The 16,386-nt window shown below is 47.4% G+C and overlaps 2 protein-coding genes across 5 annotated transcripts in view; both read left to right on the plus strand.

Annotated features, from left to right (window-relative positions):
* The window catches only part of fer1l4 (fer-1 like family member 4), a 65,314-nt gene extending 52,587 nt beyond the window's left edge, over positions 1-12,727 (plus strand). Inside the window, exons 38-49 of the mRNA XM_078947856.1 lie at positions 772-891; positions 980-1,107; positions 1,177-1,347; positions 3,167-3,321; positions 3,486-3,676; positions 3,967-4,052; positions 4,132-4,230; positions 4,315-4,432; positions 4,865-4,988; positions 5,124-5,410; positions 5,679-5,779; positions 12,220-12,727. Of these exons, the coding sequence (XP_078803982.1) occupies positions 772-891; positions 980-1,107; positions 1,177-1,347; positions 3,167-3,321; positions 3,486-3,676; positions 3,967-4,052; positions 4,132-4,230; positions 4,315-4,432; positions 4,865-4,988; positions 5,124-5,410; positions 5,679-5,779; positions 12,220-12,400 (1,761 nt within the window). The 3' untranslated portion in view covers positions 12,401-12,727. The remainder of the gene's footprint in view (positions 1-771; positions 892-979; positions 1,108-1,176; positions 1,348-3,166; positions 3,322-3,485; positions 3,677-3,966; positions 4,053-4,131; positions 4,231-4,314; positions 4,433-4,864; positions 4,989-5,123; positions 5,411-5,678; positions 5,780-12,219) is intronic.
* Positions 12,728-14,498: 1,771 nt separating this feature from the next.
* Positions 14,499-16,386, plus strand: part of unm_sa1614 (un-named sa1614) — a 51,965-nt gene continuing 50,077 nt past the window's right edge. Inside the window, exon 1 of one of the 4 annotated variants that reach the window (XM_078947871.1) lies at positions 14,499-15,335. In XM_078947871.1, coding sequence (XP_078803997.1) covers positions 14,823-15,335 — 513 coding nt within the window. In that variant the 5' untranslated portion in view covers positions 14,499-14,822. The remainder of the gene's footprint in view (positions 15,336-16,386) is intronic. The other 3 variants (XM_078947868.1, XM_078947869.1, XM_078947870.1) reach the window with 3 other exon arrangements.

Consider the following 16,386-nt stretch of genomic DNA (forward strand, 5'->3'; position numbering starts at 1 on the left):
CTAAAATGCAGACTAGATGGAGCCGCATTTCCAGAAGAAAACAGCATTGATGCTGTATTGCTGAATGAAAATGGAACTTAAAAGGTAATAAATTAATAAAGAAATGATCAAAGTTGATCATAAATAAAGTGAAAACAGCACAATAACAAAAATGTTTGTGAAAAATGCCAGAGCCGGGTATCGAACCAGCGAGCTTTTGCACCAAGGATTCCCATTTATTTCAATGGAGGCAAAAATCCTGGAATATCTGGAAAAGTTCAAGGATTTGAAAAACCAAAAGTCACAGCTGGAAAAAGCTGAAAGAGCTGAACATTTGAAAAGATGGATGGTTGAAATAGATGAATAACTGTAGGAGTTAAGCTGCAAAACATGGAGGAAGATACTAGAATAAAGAAAGTAAAAACAGGAAAACAATGGTTGGTTGAATACTTTATAGCATCAACCAAATAGATAATCCGGCCTCTTTGATCTGGACTGAACCGGATCATGATAATCCTAATTATTTCTGTTTCGACAGTTTCGTAGCTCCAACGATGTTTGTGTAGCATCTGGAAATGACCTCAGTTGTGAAATGACATTTTCTGAATACATCAGGATGAAACATTTGATGAAGATGAAGTGATCTGTCAACCAAATGACATGACAGTTTGATGCTGTAGTGCCAGCAGAGGTCCAGTCGGCGCATTAGCGTTGGTGTCGTTCAATTAAAGTGCATGACCCTGTTTGACCTCTGTTTCTGTGAGAAATCCTCTCAAAGCTCGCTCCCCCCAGGGTTCCTTTTTGGTTTATCCCATTGATCCAGAGGACATAGGGGACCCTACTTGTCAGATCACCAGTGGCATCCCCAAAAACGTGCCGGTCAAAGTCTTAGTGCGGGTCTACATTGTGAAGGTCGGTAAACCAAACATCTTGAAGTGTCGATTTCTGCTTTTATCTTGCCTGTGCTCCAAATCTCACACCAGCTTCTGCTGTCCTGCAGGCCACCAGCTTGGCTCCTGCAGACCCCAATGGGAAGGCTGACCCCTACCTGGTGGTGAAGGTGGGAGACCAGAGTTTGGACTCCAAAGATCGATACATCCCAAAGCAGCTCAACCCAACTTTTGGAGAGTCAGTGCTCGTCTGCCTACCTGTCCAAGTGTGGTCTGTCTGCTCTGACAGCCTGTCTCTGTCCTGCAGGGTCTTTGAACTCAGCGTGTCTTTCCCTCTGGAGACGGAGCTGAGCATCTCTGTCATGGACCATGACCTTATTGGCTCAGATGACATTATTGGCGAGACTCGAATCGACCTGGAGAACCGCTTCTACAGCCGGCACCGGGCCTCCTGTGGTCTGGCTGTGTACTACGACACGTTAGTATCTCCAAACCCTCTGAGCCTCCCAGAACTATTGTTGTGACCCACCGCATGACGGGTAGAGGACGGATGATGAAGCTAACAGCTTCATGGGGTAAATGTCATGCCCTCCACTCCACCAGCCCTCCGGACATCAGCCACGGCGTGCTGCATGTGTTCTTACTTACTGAAAGGCGTGTCCTGCACTGACAGGACAGTGGTGGAAGCTACACCTCAGACCAAAGCACTGCGGCGAAACACCGTCTGGCCTGATGCTGGTTAAAAGATCTGAATGCTGACATCAGGAAACTGTGTGCATTCAGCTTCAGCGTACGAGCATCTCTTACCTCACTATTTCACGTTGGCAGAGTTGTACTACATCACCGTAGTACTTTCTGAGGTCTTCATAAGAGCAAATGGGCTGTACTTCTGTGGCGCTTTACTGTCCCACTCCCATTCACCCACACATTCACACACTGATGGAGGCTCTACTGCCGAACACTTTCACCAACCTAGAACCACCAGGTTCCATGTGGGGTTCAGCGTGTGGCCCAAGGACACGCGTGTCAGGCAGAGCGGAGCGGCTTCTGGTGCGAGGGAACAACCGTCTTCATGAATCTGTATTTGGAGGAAAACTCCTGGTTTCGTCTGTAAACAGCAGCTTTGGGTTTCTTTAAGTTGTAGACTCTTCTTTGGGTTCCTCGCTGACTGTTTTCTTCCCAAAAAAACTTTTGAAATTTGTTTTCTTGTTAGCTTTTTAGCTTTGACACACTGACTTAGCGCTCCGAGCGGCGGCTTAAAGTCATGTGACGCATCAAGACAGACGGATGTGAAGAACAGAATCTGGTAGTTTTCCAAAATGAAACTAAATAAAAATAATCAGGAGCGCCCGTCATCAGTTTAGTCCTTTACAAACACAGCTGTCTAACAGCAGCAGGTTCAACTCCACCCAGCTGCTGACAGATGTTGTCTCTGTGGAAAATAGCTTTAGGACAGAAACTTCAATGAAAGTGTTTGAACATTTAAGTCTCAACAGGAAATGGAGATCAGTAATTTAAACTAAAAAGAAGGCAAGGCAAGTTTATTTGTGTAGCACAATTCTACACAAAGTAATTCAAGGTGCTTCACAAAACACAAAAAAAGCATTAAAATCACAATACATCATAGAAATAATCAACGTAAAATTTACTTTAAAAGACAATAAAAAATTTGAAAATTGATTTAAAAATAAAGGAAGGAAAGGAAAGAAAAGTGCAGATAGGACCTTTCAGTCATATACACGGCTAAACAGAAATGTTTTAAGTCTAGATTTGAACATGAACACAGAAGAGGCCTGTCTTACGCCTTCAGGGAGGCTGTTCCAGATTTTAGCTGCAGAATATTGAAACGCTGATTCCCCTTGTTTAGTTCTGACTCTGGGAATCAACAGGAGGCCGGCCCCTGAGGTCCTCAGAGTACGAGATGGTTCATATGGCACTAACATGTCAGAGATGTACTTTGGTGCGTGGCCATGGAGAGACTTGTACACAAGCAGAGCTGCTTTGAAGTCTATTCTTTGAGGTACAGGGAGCCAGTGCAAAGACCTGAGCACAGGACTAATGTGATCATACTTCCTGGTTTTGGTCAGGACTCCAGCAGCAGCATTCTGGATGTAAAAAAATGAAAATATGGTTTCACGAGTCAAAGAACACAAGCAGCTTTTCTAATCTGTAAATCTTCTTTCTGCTTAGAACTCTTTTACTGTACACAGTTCGTCTGTAATACAAGAATTACTGAACCCGTTCAGAGTAAAATGTTACTAGGAATTCATGACATCCGTTTTTTTCATTGCGTTTAGTGCTGGCTATAACATGTGGCGTGATGCAAAGAAGCCGTCAACCATCCTGGCTGAGCTCTGCAGGAAGAACGGAATTCCGTTTCCTGAATACAGGACATCCGAAGTGAAGGTGCTCCAGAAGATCTTCAAGATACCAGCCCATGCTGTTCCAGAAGGTAAGACAGACAGACAGGTAAAGGCTGGTGGGCGGGTCCAGGTGCAGGCAGCCAATGAGGATCTATTGACTCGTCCAGCACTGAAGCAGTGTAGAGTTTGACCATCGTCCTGTGGCGTTGGGGTCATCTCCACCATCAGCTCCCACAGATGTTTTTGTTGGCAGCTTTACTGAAGAAAAACCAGAGGACCCCAGAGGAGGAGGAGGAGAAAGAAGAGCATGCTGCCCTCTACGTGTTGCACCACTGGGGGGAAATGGAGGAGTTTCTCCCAGGAGCCGGCAGAGCCATTCCGTTGGTGCCGGAACACGTGGAAGTCCGATCTCTCCTGACCCAGGATAAACCTGGACAACCACAGGTAAGAAGACGAGCGGAACGTCTAAGCTGAGAGGATGAACACCTGCTGCTGAAATAGTCCCTGACAAAAAGAGTCTTGAGGGTGTTGAGTCTTCTTCAATTCATGAGTTTCACCACTACGGGTCACTTTTTACATGCTTCTTGCAGTTGCACTAGTTGGGGGTTAAAACAATTTGGGTGATTTTTTTCCCCGCTTGCCGTAAACTAACCGTCTCCCGTCAGTAAAACCTCTGTGTTCTCATCCTGGGGGTTTGTGGGTAATGTGTTCCGATGTGTTTCTACGTGTTGCAGGGTCATCTTCACCTGTGGGTGGATATGTTCCCCACTGATATTCCGGCCCCGCCTCCCGTGGATATCAAGCCACGCCTTCCTGAAAGGTCTGTCATCGCACCTTTGTGAGGTTAAGAACAACAGGACATTTGAGGTTTTGATTGGCTGTTATTTGGACGATAACAGGTACGAGCTGCGAGTTATAATCTGGAACACGGATGACGTTTTTCTGGATGATGTCAACCCGTTCACTGGTGACCCTTCGTCTGACATCTACGTTAAAGGGTCCGAACAACCTCCAGCGATAAACAGTCTGCTCTGGGGTCCCGTTTGTAACCGTGGGGGGTGGTGTCGGTTTGTCCCTCTTAGATGGATCAAAGGACTGGACGGAGACAAACAGGAAACTGACGTCCACTTCAACTCTCTGACAGGAGAAGGAAACTTCAACTGGAGATTTGTTTTCCGGTTCGACTACCTTCCCACTGAGGTGCAGCTCCACGCCTGACAGCCGCTCAGCCAGATTATCACAGAATTATGCAGATTACGAATGATAGCTGACATTTCAGAGCGTATACGAACGATGGAAATGTGCTTTGTGTGTGAAACAGCTCTTCTCATCGTCTCCAAATCTGTTCAGAAACTGAAGCTTTTTCTTGGTTCGTCAGAACGTTTTCATTCTGATCCATTTATTATTTTCTAAACGCAAAGACTCCGAGTCTTATTCCCAAAACCGGAACGAAACTGAAACTTTTCAACACACCTGAAGATTTTGAGGGATTAACAGATGATCCCCCCCCATAATCTGCTGTAATCTGCGGTTTATTGTTTTAATGACATTTCTTTAAATGAAGCCAAACATGTGAGACTATCTTTTGCTGTAAAGCAAAGATCTCACTAATCAACAGGTTTCTTCATTTAGAAAGAGGTGGTTTTCAAAAAGAAGGAGTCCATCTTCTCCTTGGAGGAGTCGGAGTTTCGTGAACCGGCTGTTCTGATGCTGCAGGCGTGGGATTACGATCGCATCTCCTCCAACGACTTTCTAGGTTTGGTTCACGCAACTTTTTCTGAGTTTCTTTTCCAAAAACCTCATTCTGCTGTGGAACTGGACTGGGTTCTGTGCCGGTTCTGGCCAGCATTTGCAGCTATCTTCACCAGCATCCTTCTGTTTCACCTCTCAGGCTCCACAGAGCTCCGCCTCAGTGAAATGGTCCGGCCCGCCAAGACGGCCAGCAAGTGCACAATTGAGATGGCCAAAGACCGAGCCGCCCCCCGCTTCTCCATCTTCAGAGCCAAGAAGATGAAGGGCTGGTGGCCACTGGTGCGCATGAAAACAGCAGAGGATTTTGAGAGGGAGGAGAAGGAGAGGAGGAAAAGGAAGAAAAAGAAGAGCAAAGACAAGAGGAGCAAGCTGAGACAGGAGGACATCCAGTACACAGACAACTTAGGCAACACTTTCCTGTTGATGGTAAATAAAACCCTTTATTCCTGCTTTCTGTCAGTGAAGGTTCTCCTTTATCCAGGTGACTTTGTCCTGACGTAGAGGCCTCTGCACTTCAAACCTTCCTTCTTGAAACTTTCCCCGCTCATCCTCGTGGCGTCATCCTTCTGACTCGGCTTAATGATCCATTTCTTGTCTTTGTTGTTCAGTGCTGTCCCACAGGAGCTCTGAGGAACAACAGCTAGTAAAGGTGGTAGCCCACTCTAATTTCTCTGTCTCACTCTGTTTCTAAAAGGGAAAGGTGGAGGCGGAGCTTCAGCTGGTCACGCTGGAGCAGGCGGAGGCTAACCCTGTTGGGCGGGGCCGAAAGGAGCCAGAGCCCCTGGACAAACCACAGTAAATGCACTCACACAGATTCAGTGTTCACTGATGATCAAGTTCTCCTTCATCCGGGTGATGTTGTCTTGAAGTTGAGTGACGGCATTTGGACGTAAAATCCTCTTTCTTGAAAAAAGATTTAAGATCTCGAATGATCCTAAGATCTAAGCTGGGTAATGCCCCTGGTAGGGTCCCCTATGAAAGACAGGTCTGAGGTGCCAAAGCAGGGTTCAGAACCCCATTGTGAGGAACCAACAAGTTTCAATTAGTTACCCGGATGGGGATTGGAGGGGACCACACTCTGGAACCAGGCTTGCAGGCTAGTGACTGGTGGCCCGGCCTTTTTCCCGGTGCAAAGTAGTTTGGGTGTCTGTCGAAGGTTGGCGCCTCGGGGGCCCAACCCCAGATCATGGAATGTGGCTTTTGGGACTTGGATCGTCCCGTCTCTGGGAGAGAAAGAACCTGAGCTTGTGCAGAAGGTTGAGAAGTACTTACTGGCTAGACATCATCAGGCTGATCTCCACCCACACAGGTTGGACCGTCCACCATTCTGAAATAAGCGACTCGTCGCATTTCGGGCAGACACTCGGCAGAATTGCAGGTTACTCCCCTAGGGCGGGTCTGTTAATTAACCCACCTGCTTAGCGTCCTATTTAAGTCAGGTGTACAATTGTTCATTCTCTCTTACCTTCAGCGCTCATTCTTTGCCCCTCCCTCCTCCCCGGCTTCCACCTGTGGGCTCCGTTACGGGGGTTGTTACCCGAAAGTGTATGGAAAAATAATTGTCTCAAGGAATTGAACGGAGCCTTATGCCAAAACGAAGTTGTGAATCAAATTGTGAATGTCATCCTAAAGATGTTGTGAAATAAATGTTCTTCTGCAAGAGTTGTCTGACTGAAATAGCTCAAGGTGAGAGGTGTTGGGATGGTGTGGGCTTATTCCTGAGCCCCCTGCTCAGCCCCTAAGTTTTGGAGTTCAATCCTGGTGGACGAGAGGGTCGTGCCCAAGGTTCAAGGTTTATTGCCATATGCACATACATGAAAATGGGAATTTTTCTTTGGCATCTCTCAGGTCAGGGTGAATATAGAGCAAGACCAAATTTAAGAAGAGAGGAGGAGAAGAGTGAAAAATAGAACAAGACAAAAAAAGTACTAAGTATAAAATATTAAGATTGCATTCCCAACCTTTCAGAAGAATTATTGCACTTATGTGGAGTAAATAAATTAAATTGTCAGACTCAGAGTCCCAGCTGGATGGCATGTTGTGTTGTTTGATTCGGTTCAGTCCAGTCTTCCCTCTCTGATGTCCTGTGCCAGCATTCTGACTGCTGCTGGAAGAAGCTGTTGTGGAAGTGGGTGGTGTTTGGCGGAGGTTGGCCTTCGGGTGGGGGGTAGATCCCTGTCTGTCTTTTTGAGCTTCTGGCTGAACAACAATTCAAGTGATTCAATGAGGTTATACCATGGTCCGGGTGAATACTCGATTCTGATTGGCTGCTGGGTGTGCGTTAAAACCTGATAACCGCACGGTGAAAAAAGAAGTTCCGGTCGGCTAGCTTAAATGATTTGTATCACTGCGCCGGCTTCTGTAAAACGAGCTTTTGCTTCATCATCTGGGCAAAAACAAGCGGTAAGCGATTAACTTTCCCTCTGACTTGATGCTTTATTCAACCCATCGGGACGATCAGCATATATATATCGCCGAATCTTGACTGCAGCGGTGGTGCTGCGCGACGTGTCGCGCCGCATGACGTAACATATAGTACGCTGTTTATGACAAAAGTGATCCAAATCGAAAAAAAAAACAAGAATTAAGGACTAAAACCTGGTTATTATTTATTTCTGTTGTAAGTGACCATGGTATAAGCGGGTTAATGGCCGACGAAGTGTGCGGTTACTACTTTTTAACGCACTTCGCGGAAGCAACCGTCCTCCGCTTCGCGTCAGACGGTTCAGGCTTCCACGGCGTGCGTTAAAAAGTAGTAACCGCACACTTCGTCGGCCATTAACCCTTACTTCATTGTGTCTATGAATTATACTACGTACTTAAATTATTTCTTATCAGACACTGGTTCGTTTGGTTTTGTTAAACGTACCGACATGTTTCGGTGGAATACCTCCCGCCTTCGTCAGGGTCGTCATCAGGTGGTGATGTGTGACGTCTTAAAAAAAAAGATGATTGTGACTGAGGCGGAGTCACCTGTCAAACTTTGAAAGTGACTCCGCCCCTTGATGTCCGTTTTCTGCTGGAGGATGTTGCTCCAGGTGTGAGAGAGCAGGAAGGCCCCCTCATCCCTGTTCATGGAAGTGTGGGCTGGCTTTCTTATCTCCACCGCCTCCATGATCCATCTGCGTGTTCCACCAAAACATGTCGGTACGTTTTACAAAACAAAACAAACCGACATGTTTCGGCTGTGCTAAAAAATAACTTAAGTACGTAGTATAATTCAAAGACACAATGATCTTCATTGAATCATTACGAAAAAGTTTCGGACAACTATGCTTGAAAGAACTCCGGCAGCTAGAAAAACTAGAACGTAAACGCGCGCGTCAGAGGAACCATCTGCGGTTTAACCTCTGCTGCTGGGATGAAGGGATTATTCCAACCAGTCTCAACATAAAGAACCCGATCAGAACCGACAATGCAGAGTGGATGATCAAAAGAGGGCTTTGGTCAAAGAAAGAATCCGCTGCACAACAAACAAGATCAACATTTTGGAAACACAGCTGGAACCGGAACTATGGGACTTCACACGACGACACTCGCTACACAAAGAAACGGAGCAAAACCTGAGAGGACGCAACGTACACAACAGTGAGTACGAAAAAACAAAAACACGCCACATAGCAAAACCTGAAAAACTAATAGCCAAAGCAGCAAAAAAGCAAGAACACAAAAACACCATAAATGACAAATGGATCTGCAATCTATCAAAACACACTCTATCCGAAGCTGAACGCAGCGTATTATCATACGGATTAAACTACGCCATAACCCCAAAACAGATCCCACATGAGGAGTTCATCGTAGCCACCAAATTAGCATGTGAAAGAATACAGGACCCAGGTGAAAAAGCAGCATTGCGCAATGAAACAGCAGGCATCCTCAAAACTGCAAAACTACCACCAACAAAACCAAAAAAGAAATGGCAGCCATCCACAATCTGAAAAACAATAGAGAAATCACAATATTACCAGCGGACAAAGGCAGAACCACAGTCATCCTGGACACACAACAATATGAAAAACAAATGAATGAGATGCTTCAAGACCGGAACACCTATGAGGTCTTGAAAAGAGACCCCACAGAAGCAAAGAAAATAAAACTCAAGACTATACTGATAAAACTACAGGAGGAAAAGAAAATAGACAAACAAACCTATAACCACCTCATACCGACAGCCAGCATCATCCCCCGGATCTATGGCACTCCAAAAATACACAAACCTGTAGCACCACTGAGGCCCATAATAGACAGCATGGGATCAGTAACATACAACCTCTCCAAATTCATATTTTGAAACTCCTCCTAGGAAACAGACTACCATTGTGAAAATGCAAAACAGCTGGCAGAAGAACTCAAAAACATAAAGATGGAAGAAAACGAGATATTCATTTCACATGACGTAATATCATTATTCACCAGGACTCCAGTAGAAGCCACACTACAAATAGTGCAGGAACAGTTAACAGCAGACAAATCACTAAGGAAACGTACAAATCTCACAGTTAACGACATCACACAACTTCTCCGTTTAATCACTACATCCACGTATTTCCAATTCCGCAACACAATCTACAGACAGAAGGAAGGCTTTCCCATGGGCGACCCACTATCAGCAACAATGTGCAGCTTCTTCATGGAGGACCTGGAAAAGAAAGCAGTAACATCTGCACCAGAGCACTGCCGTCCAACCCTATGGAAACGCTACGGCGATGACTTTATGGAAACATCCAATCCGGACACACGCAGGAGATCACAGACCACCTGAACACTATGGACGATACGGGAAACATCAAATTCACACATGAAGAGGAAAAAGACAACTCCATCAACCTCCTGCACATAAACATCACAAACGCCGAAAACAGGGACGTAAAAATAAAAGTATACAGGAAACCAATATTTATTATGGACCTCAGAACATCCCGCCACTCACAAAATATCCGTCGTAAGAACCTTATTTGATCGTGCAGAACTGGTAACAGACAGGGAGGACAAAACGGAAGAGAAGAAACACAAACAAAACGCACTAAACAGGTGTCAGTATCCCCTATGGGCCATAAAAAAGGGACAAACACAGGTGTAGCAGAGGAAATACAAGGAAGCAGAGAAGAAGAATCTGACGAAGAAATCAGTAAACAAAGGCATGGTTACATTTCCGTATATCAGAGGAATGACAGAACGCATCCAAAGGGCTATAAAAAAACATCACATCAGCCCCCCAGTTAAACCGTACAAAAAACCCAGGCAGCAACTGGTTCACCCAAAAAAAGATCGAACAAAATAAGAAATGCAACGTCATTTATGAAATACCATGAAACACCTGGAATAAAACATACATCGGAGAAACAGGACGCACCTTCATCACAAGAAAAACAGAACATCAAAAAGAATGAAAAGGAAACAAATAAAATACTAACAAGAGCCAGACGACAACAGGCAGTACAAGAAAACATGAAATCAGCATAACGGACTACTGCAAACAAGAAAACCACATCATGGACTGGGAAAAGGCCAAAGTCCTCCGCACCGAAGACAACAGACACCGCAGATGGATCATGGAGGTGGTGGAGATAAGAAAGCCAGCTTTTACTTCCATGAACAGGGACGAGGGGGCCTTCCTGCTCTCCCACACCTGGAGCAACATCCTCCAGCAGAAAACGGACTCAAGGGGCGGAGTCACTTTCAAAGTTTGACAGGTGACTCCGCCTCAGTCTCAATCATCTGTTTTTAAAGACGTCACACACCACCTGATGACGACCGTGATGAAGGTGGAAGACATTCCACAGAAACATGTCGGTACGTTTTACAAAACAAACCAGTGTCTGATAAGAAATAATTTAAGTTCATTCATTCATCTTCTTGACCGTTTTTCCCTTCGGGGTCACGGGGTTGCTGGAGCCTATCCCGGCCACATTTAATAATTTAAGTACATAGTATAATTCAAAGTATGCAGCCATCTTGGTATCTCAAGGAGTGGTACTGCAAAGTGCCCCAACTAAGAACTCCATTGTCCTCCTGGGGGACCTTAATACCTATATGGGCAAAGACGGTGGCACCTGGAACAGCGTGATTGGAAGGAATGGCCTTGGTGATCTGATCTGAGTGTTGTTTTGTTGTTGGACGTCTGTGCTCGTCCCTGTTAGTGGCAGCCACTGGTGGCAGAGAAGGCCGGAAAGGCTTAGCAGACTCAAACATACTGTGAGGGTTCAAGAAGGTCAGGGTGTCCACCTCTACTGTCTCTGCAGCTGTTTGGAGCCGCGGCTGTTAGGTTCTGGTGCCTGTCGCAGTGGCAGTCCCTGAACCTGCTGATAGACACCCAAAACAGGGGATGCCATCAAGCTGAAGGAGTCCTACCAAGTCTGGCTGGTTTCTGGGACTCCAGAGGCAGCTGATTTGTACCCACCGGTCTAAGCGAGCTGCAGCCTGGGCTGCTGCAGAGGCAAAAACTCAATCCTGGGGAAGTTAGATAGGCCATGTTGAAGGACTCTCACTTCAGTTTAAAGACAAACTATCCAGAGCCTCATGAGAGGGAAGCAGTTTTCTGCCGGCACTGTGTGGGCAAGGAGCTGTTGACATCGACTGCAGATATTGTCGGGCGGTGGAGGGACAATTTTGAGGGTCTACTGGATGCTTCCTCCTTTTACGAGGCAGACAGAGGGTGGGGATGGTGACGACGTCCTGAGGTTGAGAGGGAGCTCCCCAGGGGTAAGGCACAGAGAGGGAAAGAAGTCCGCCCTGGGTACCTGGATGCTGTGGGAGTGTCTCGGCTGACGGATGTCTGCAGCATCGTGTGCCAGTCAGAGACAGTAACACTGACCTGGGAGAGTGGGGTGGTGGTTACCCTTTTGAAGAAGGTGCCTCCATCTGCTGACGAATCCCACTCCTCAGCCTCCCTGGGAGTCTGTTCCAGAGAACTGGAGAGGAGATTTCGGTTGATGGTCAAACCTCCGGTCCAGGAACTACAGTGTGGTCCCTGTCCTGGTCGTGGAACAGTGGACCATTTGTATTGGACTTTTCATTGATTCATTTTTATTTTCTGAGCCAATTTCTCAGGTTTGACTTTTCTTCTGTCTGTCTGTGTTGTTCCAGCACAAACAGACAGAATAAACATGTGAAAACAGAACAAATGGAAACGAACCGTTTCTGAGAACTGAAGGAGCATCAATGTTTCTGTCATAACTGTAAATGATGTCCGTTTCATGGATTCACAAACTAACATGTCCTGTCTTCTCTAGCCGTCCCACCACCAGCTTCAACTGGTTCATCAACCCGATGAAGACCTTTGTCTTCCTCATCTGGAAGAATTATAAGAAGTACATCATCGCTCTGCTCATCATCCTCATCTTGACGCTCTTCCTGGTTCTGATCTTCTACACACTGCCGGGGGAAATCAGCTCCCTCATCGTGAAGGGATGAAGAGGCGTCCCATGTTCCTGCTTGTCATGGTGTCTCAGCATTTCAGGAAGCAGATGCTGCATCGATTTGGACTGCTTTTCCCATCAAGTCGGAACTTGATGAGGGTCTCTAGTGGGTTTGGTTTTTAATCAGAGGAGGCTGCAGCTCAGTGACAAACATCTACATGGAAATGAAAGGAATGAACAGTTTTTATTCCACGAACACTAAAACTAAAGACGTGTTTGGTTTCTGTCTGCAGAGTCCCACTGAAGCTTTAGCTTCCTTTGAATGTTCACCACTTTCTGCTGTAAAAGAGACTTTTCATTAAATAAACTGCTTTGTCTGGGATTTTCAAATGTGAACTTCATCGACGTGAAAGTTTACAGGTTTACCCGGAGGGCGTGGCCATCGACAGGAAGTGATGGAAACAGATTCTGCTCTCCATCAGAAACTGGAGGAAAAAAACTAAACCTGCTGCTGAAGGGGGTTTCTCTCTGTCTGTTCTAATAAAGTTTATTTTTATTTTTTTCATTCTAACTTGTCCTGTCCAACAGCTGGGCAGTCAGATGAGAGCTGAGGGCCTCTTGTGTTGGACATATTTTACTTTAACAAGAGGGGTTATTAATCTTCATACAAACCAAAGGTATGTCTGAATAAACCCCTTTTGGAATTGAGGCCAAACTTTATTAATTTCAATCATGTTTGAAAATCTTTGGTGTCGGACCGGACGGAAAAGGAAAGAGGGGAAGAAGAGAGAGGGACGCTAGAGAGAGGGGGGTAGGGGGTGATAATAGGAGGGGGGAGGATAAGACCATGAAGCAGCATAAAGCAACAAGTTTACTGGTTGTTTATCATTACGGTAAGGTTCAAATGCCACTCAAGCCAGGGCTTTTGGCCTTGCCAGAAAGCTCAGGGATCCCCCCCCTGCATGGGGAGAGCGCGGCCGGGCCCAGGAAACCAGCACCCGGGGGACACGGCCGCCGTTGCCAAGGGTCCAGTACCCCCTACCAGCGATGGGGTAGGGGACTGATGGTCCAAGGTCCCACCTTCCTTGCGAAGTGTGTGTGTGTGTTTGTGAGGGTGTGTGTGTGTTTATGTTTGAATGTATATTTTGAAGGAGGAGGGGTGTGTGTACTAAGGGGGGTGCAGTTCAAATTGGCGGGTAGGGCACTGAGGGGACATCTCCTGATTACTTACAGTGATGTCCCCTTTACCCTCCCCACCAAGGGGCCCTAAATGTCTAAGGTGCAAATAAAACCAAGAGAAGGGGGGCCCGATCCATACGGCAACCATGGGAGGGGGACCACTGCCAAGTAGCCCCCCCCCCAAGGTGTATCGCAGGCTAAAACCCCACCCCCTCACCCTAATATGAGATTATATGAGGAAGGGGGTAAGTTGGGGACAGCTGGTAGAGTGTCCCCCGGTGGTCAAACAGCTGTCCCCCAGCCCCCCCGCCCAGCATAGAGCCCAGGTCCACCCAGCCAAGGGGTCCCATCCCCCGAGGTGCCGATACTCCACCCACCCCACACAGAGAGAGGAGCCAGAAAGTGCCCCCCCCCCCCCCCCCCCCGGGCTAATAAAGTTTTTTTTAACCCTTGTTCTATCCTAGGCACTTTACCATTGGGAGTTGGGTCATCTAGACCCACTAGACAGAGCTCTGAACCTTTTTTCTTCAATGATTTGTGATCTTCACTGGTGTCCATGGATTACATGAAATCTTTCCACCTTTATCCACCTTTGTCATGGTAGGGAGAACACCTCAATGGAAGGGGGGGTCATAGGATAGTGCAAGGGTTAAAGGGGGGGGGGCAGTTTTGAGTGGATGAGCAGGAATTTCCATTTTCAAATAATGCATCTGTTCAGTTTCAAATAAACAGCTGGTGGCTGAAGGTGAGTCCGCTCACGTCTTTGTTCAGGAACCCTCTGAGCTCCCAGAACTTCCAGAACTTTGACCAAAGTCTGGACTGGATCCAGACCAAAACTGGAACGTTGAGCTCATCATTCTGGGCTGTTCAGTGACATGAAACCTTGATCAAGCTCTGAAGGATCAGAGAAAGTCTACAGAGGACCCAGGTCTCGGATCCGACCTGTGGACCTGCAGAGTCCTAACGAAGTCTTCAGGACTTCAGAATGTTCCATTCTTCTGCGGTTCTCTGTGAGCATCACATCCTGGTTCTGGGTAGAACCACCTCCCTTCCAACATCCAGCAACCTGTAGGTTTGAAACCAGCAACTCTCTTTTTGCTGCCCCACCACATAGACAAAGCAGTGAAGCTGTAAGGAGCAGCTCCGGGTGGTGATGCAGATGGACCTCCTGCTGGTTCCTCCCTGCAGCAGAACCCAGCAGAACCCAGCAGAGGTTCAGCTTCTACTCTTCCACAGATGTTCTGGCTTCTGGAACTGCAGCCGCGCGCTCCCGTCGCTGTCAGGGAGCGCGCCCGTCCATGCGGTACAATAGGAGCTGCGGGATGTCACTCCCCTCCTCTGTCCGCCCCCCCCCCCCCCCGCCTACTCTCTTTGTCCCACGCGCGCCCCCGCTCATTTTCCTTCAGCGCAGAACCGCCGCGAACCCCGCAGGTTCCGGGCGGGTTGGAGGTTCGGGCTGCAGGGTTTTGAACCGCTGCGGGTCTTGGTCTCCCCCCATGCGTGAGGGGGGGGGGGGGGGGGGGGGCATTAAGGCGGCGGAGCACATCATGTGGGGCTCCATGCTTCAGCCACATGACGCGCTCTGCGCCTGCGCTCCACCTCCGTTCTTCAGCCCCCCCCCCCCTTTCTTCAGGGTCCCGCTCCGCTCCGGGTCTCGAACCTCCGTCTTTCCAGAGAGGAGCACCATGCAGGACTGCATGTCGGTGTCTGAGTTCGTGCAGGAGGTCCAGGAAGACTGGAGCTCCCCCACCACCTCCTCCTTCACCTCCAGGATGCTGAGCTGCAGGAACACCGTCTACCTGCTGGAGGAGGTCAGTCCGGGTGTGTGTGTGTGTGTGTGTGTGTGAAGATAACGTTCTTTGTGTACCGTTTCGCTGCGTCCTTCTGTACCTGCAGACCCCCCCCCCCCCCCCCCCCATCAAACAGAAACTGACCCTCGGACTGATGGAGAACCTACAGCTCCATAAATGGACACAACTTCCTCCTAAATGGAGCGTAAGGGTAGCTCCTCCCCTCAAATGGATTTATAGAATCGTGGGGGTGTTGGGGGGGGGGGGGGGGGTCCATAGTTCTTTTTTTAGGGGAACTATCTGCTGTCTTGTCTTGAAGTTGTCACGGCGTCTAAAGTCGTCTCTCCTGAAACGTTTCACCTCAGACCGTCCAGCTGCCTGAAGACCAAAGGGATGACTTATCTTAGATGACCCCCCCTTACATTGACGTGTTCTCCCTACCATGACAAAGGTGGATAAAGGTGGAAAGATTTCATGTAATCCATGGACACCAGTGAAGATCACAAATCATTGAAGAAAAAAGGTTCAGAGCACTGTCTAGTGGGTCTAGATGACCCAACTCCCAATGTTAACGTGCCTAGGATAGAACAAGGGTTACACTCTTCCAGGTTTTGTAATCTGGATATCACGGTTATGTTCAGATTATTCTCCTTTCTCCTCCATCCGGTTGGTTTTGGCTCCTTCAGGCTGGAGGCTTGGTCTCTGCTGAAGGAGTTCTGCAGAGAAACGTTGTTGGAAAAAGGAGGATGTGTTCTGCAGGTGCATCAAGAACAGGAGGGCAGAGGCGTGTACTCGAGTACTGACTCCTGAACACAGAAGTGCCCATTTCAATACCGACTCGAGTTAAAGTTTATAACTCCTGAAGGCCGAAAACCGTCAGATTTGATTCTTCAGAACTGAACCAAACGTAAAACGTTCCTGTTTCTCAGAGGAAGGCGTCTGAAAACCTGGAACAAACTCAGCAGCTTTTTCCTACTAATGGAATCAGAAACTGCTGTTCTACAGCTGACCACTCCGTTTACAGAAATACGGTCCTCCATCGGTTTAGGATCTGAACCAGCAGCTTCTCTGC

The sequence above is a fragment of the Oryzias latipes genome, chromosome 5 (assembly GCF_053564925.1).
Source record: "Oryzias latipes strain Hd-rR chromosome 5, Olatipes_Hd-rR_3.1".
NCBI lineage: Eukaryota > Metazoa > Chordata > Actinopteri > Beloniformes > Adrianichthyidae > Oryzias > Oryzias latipes.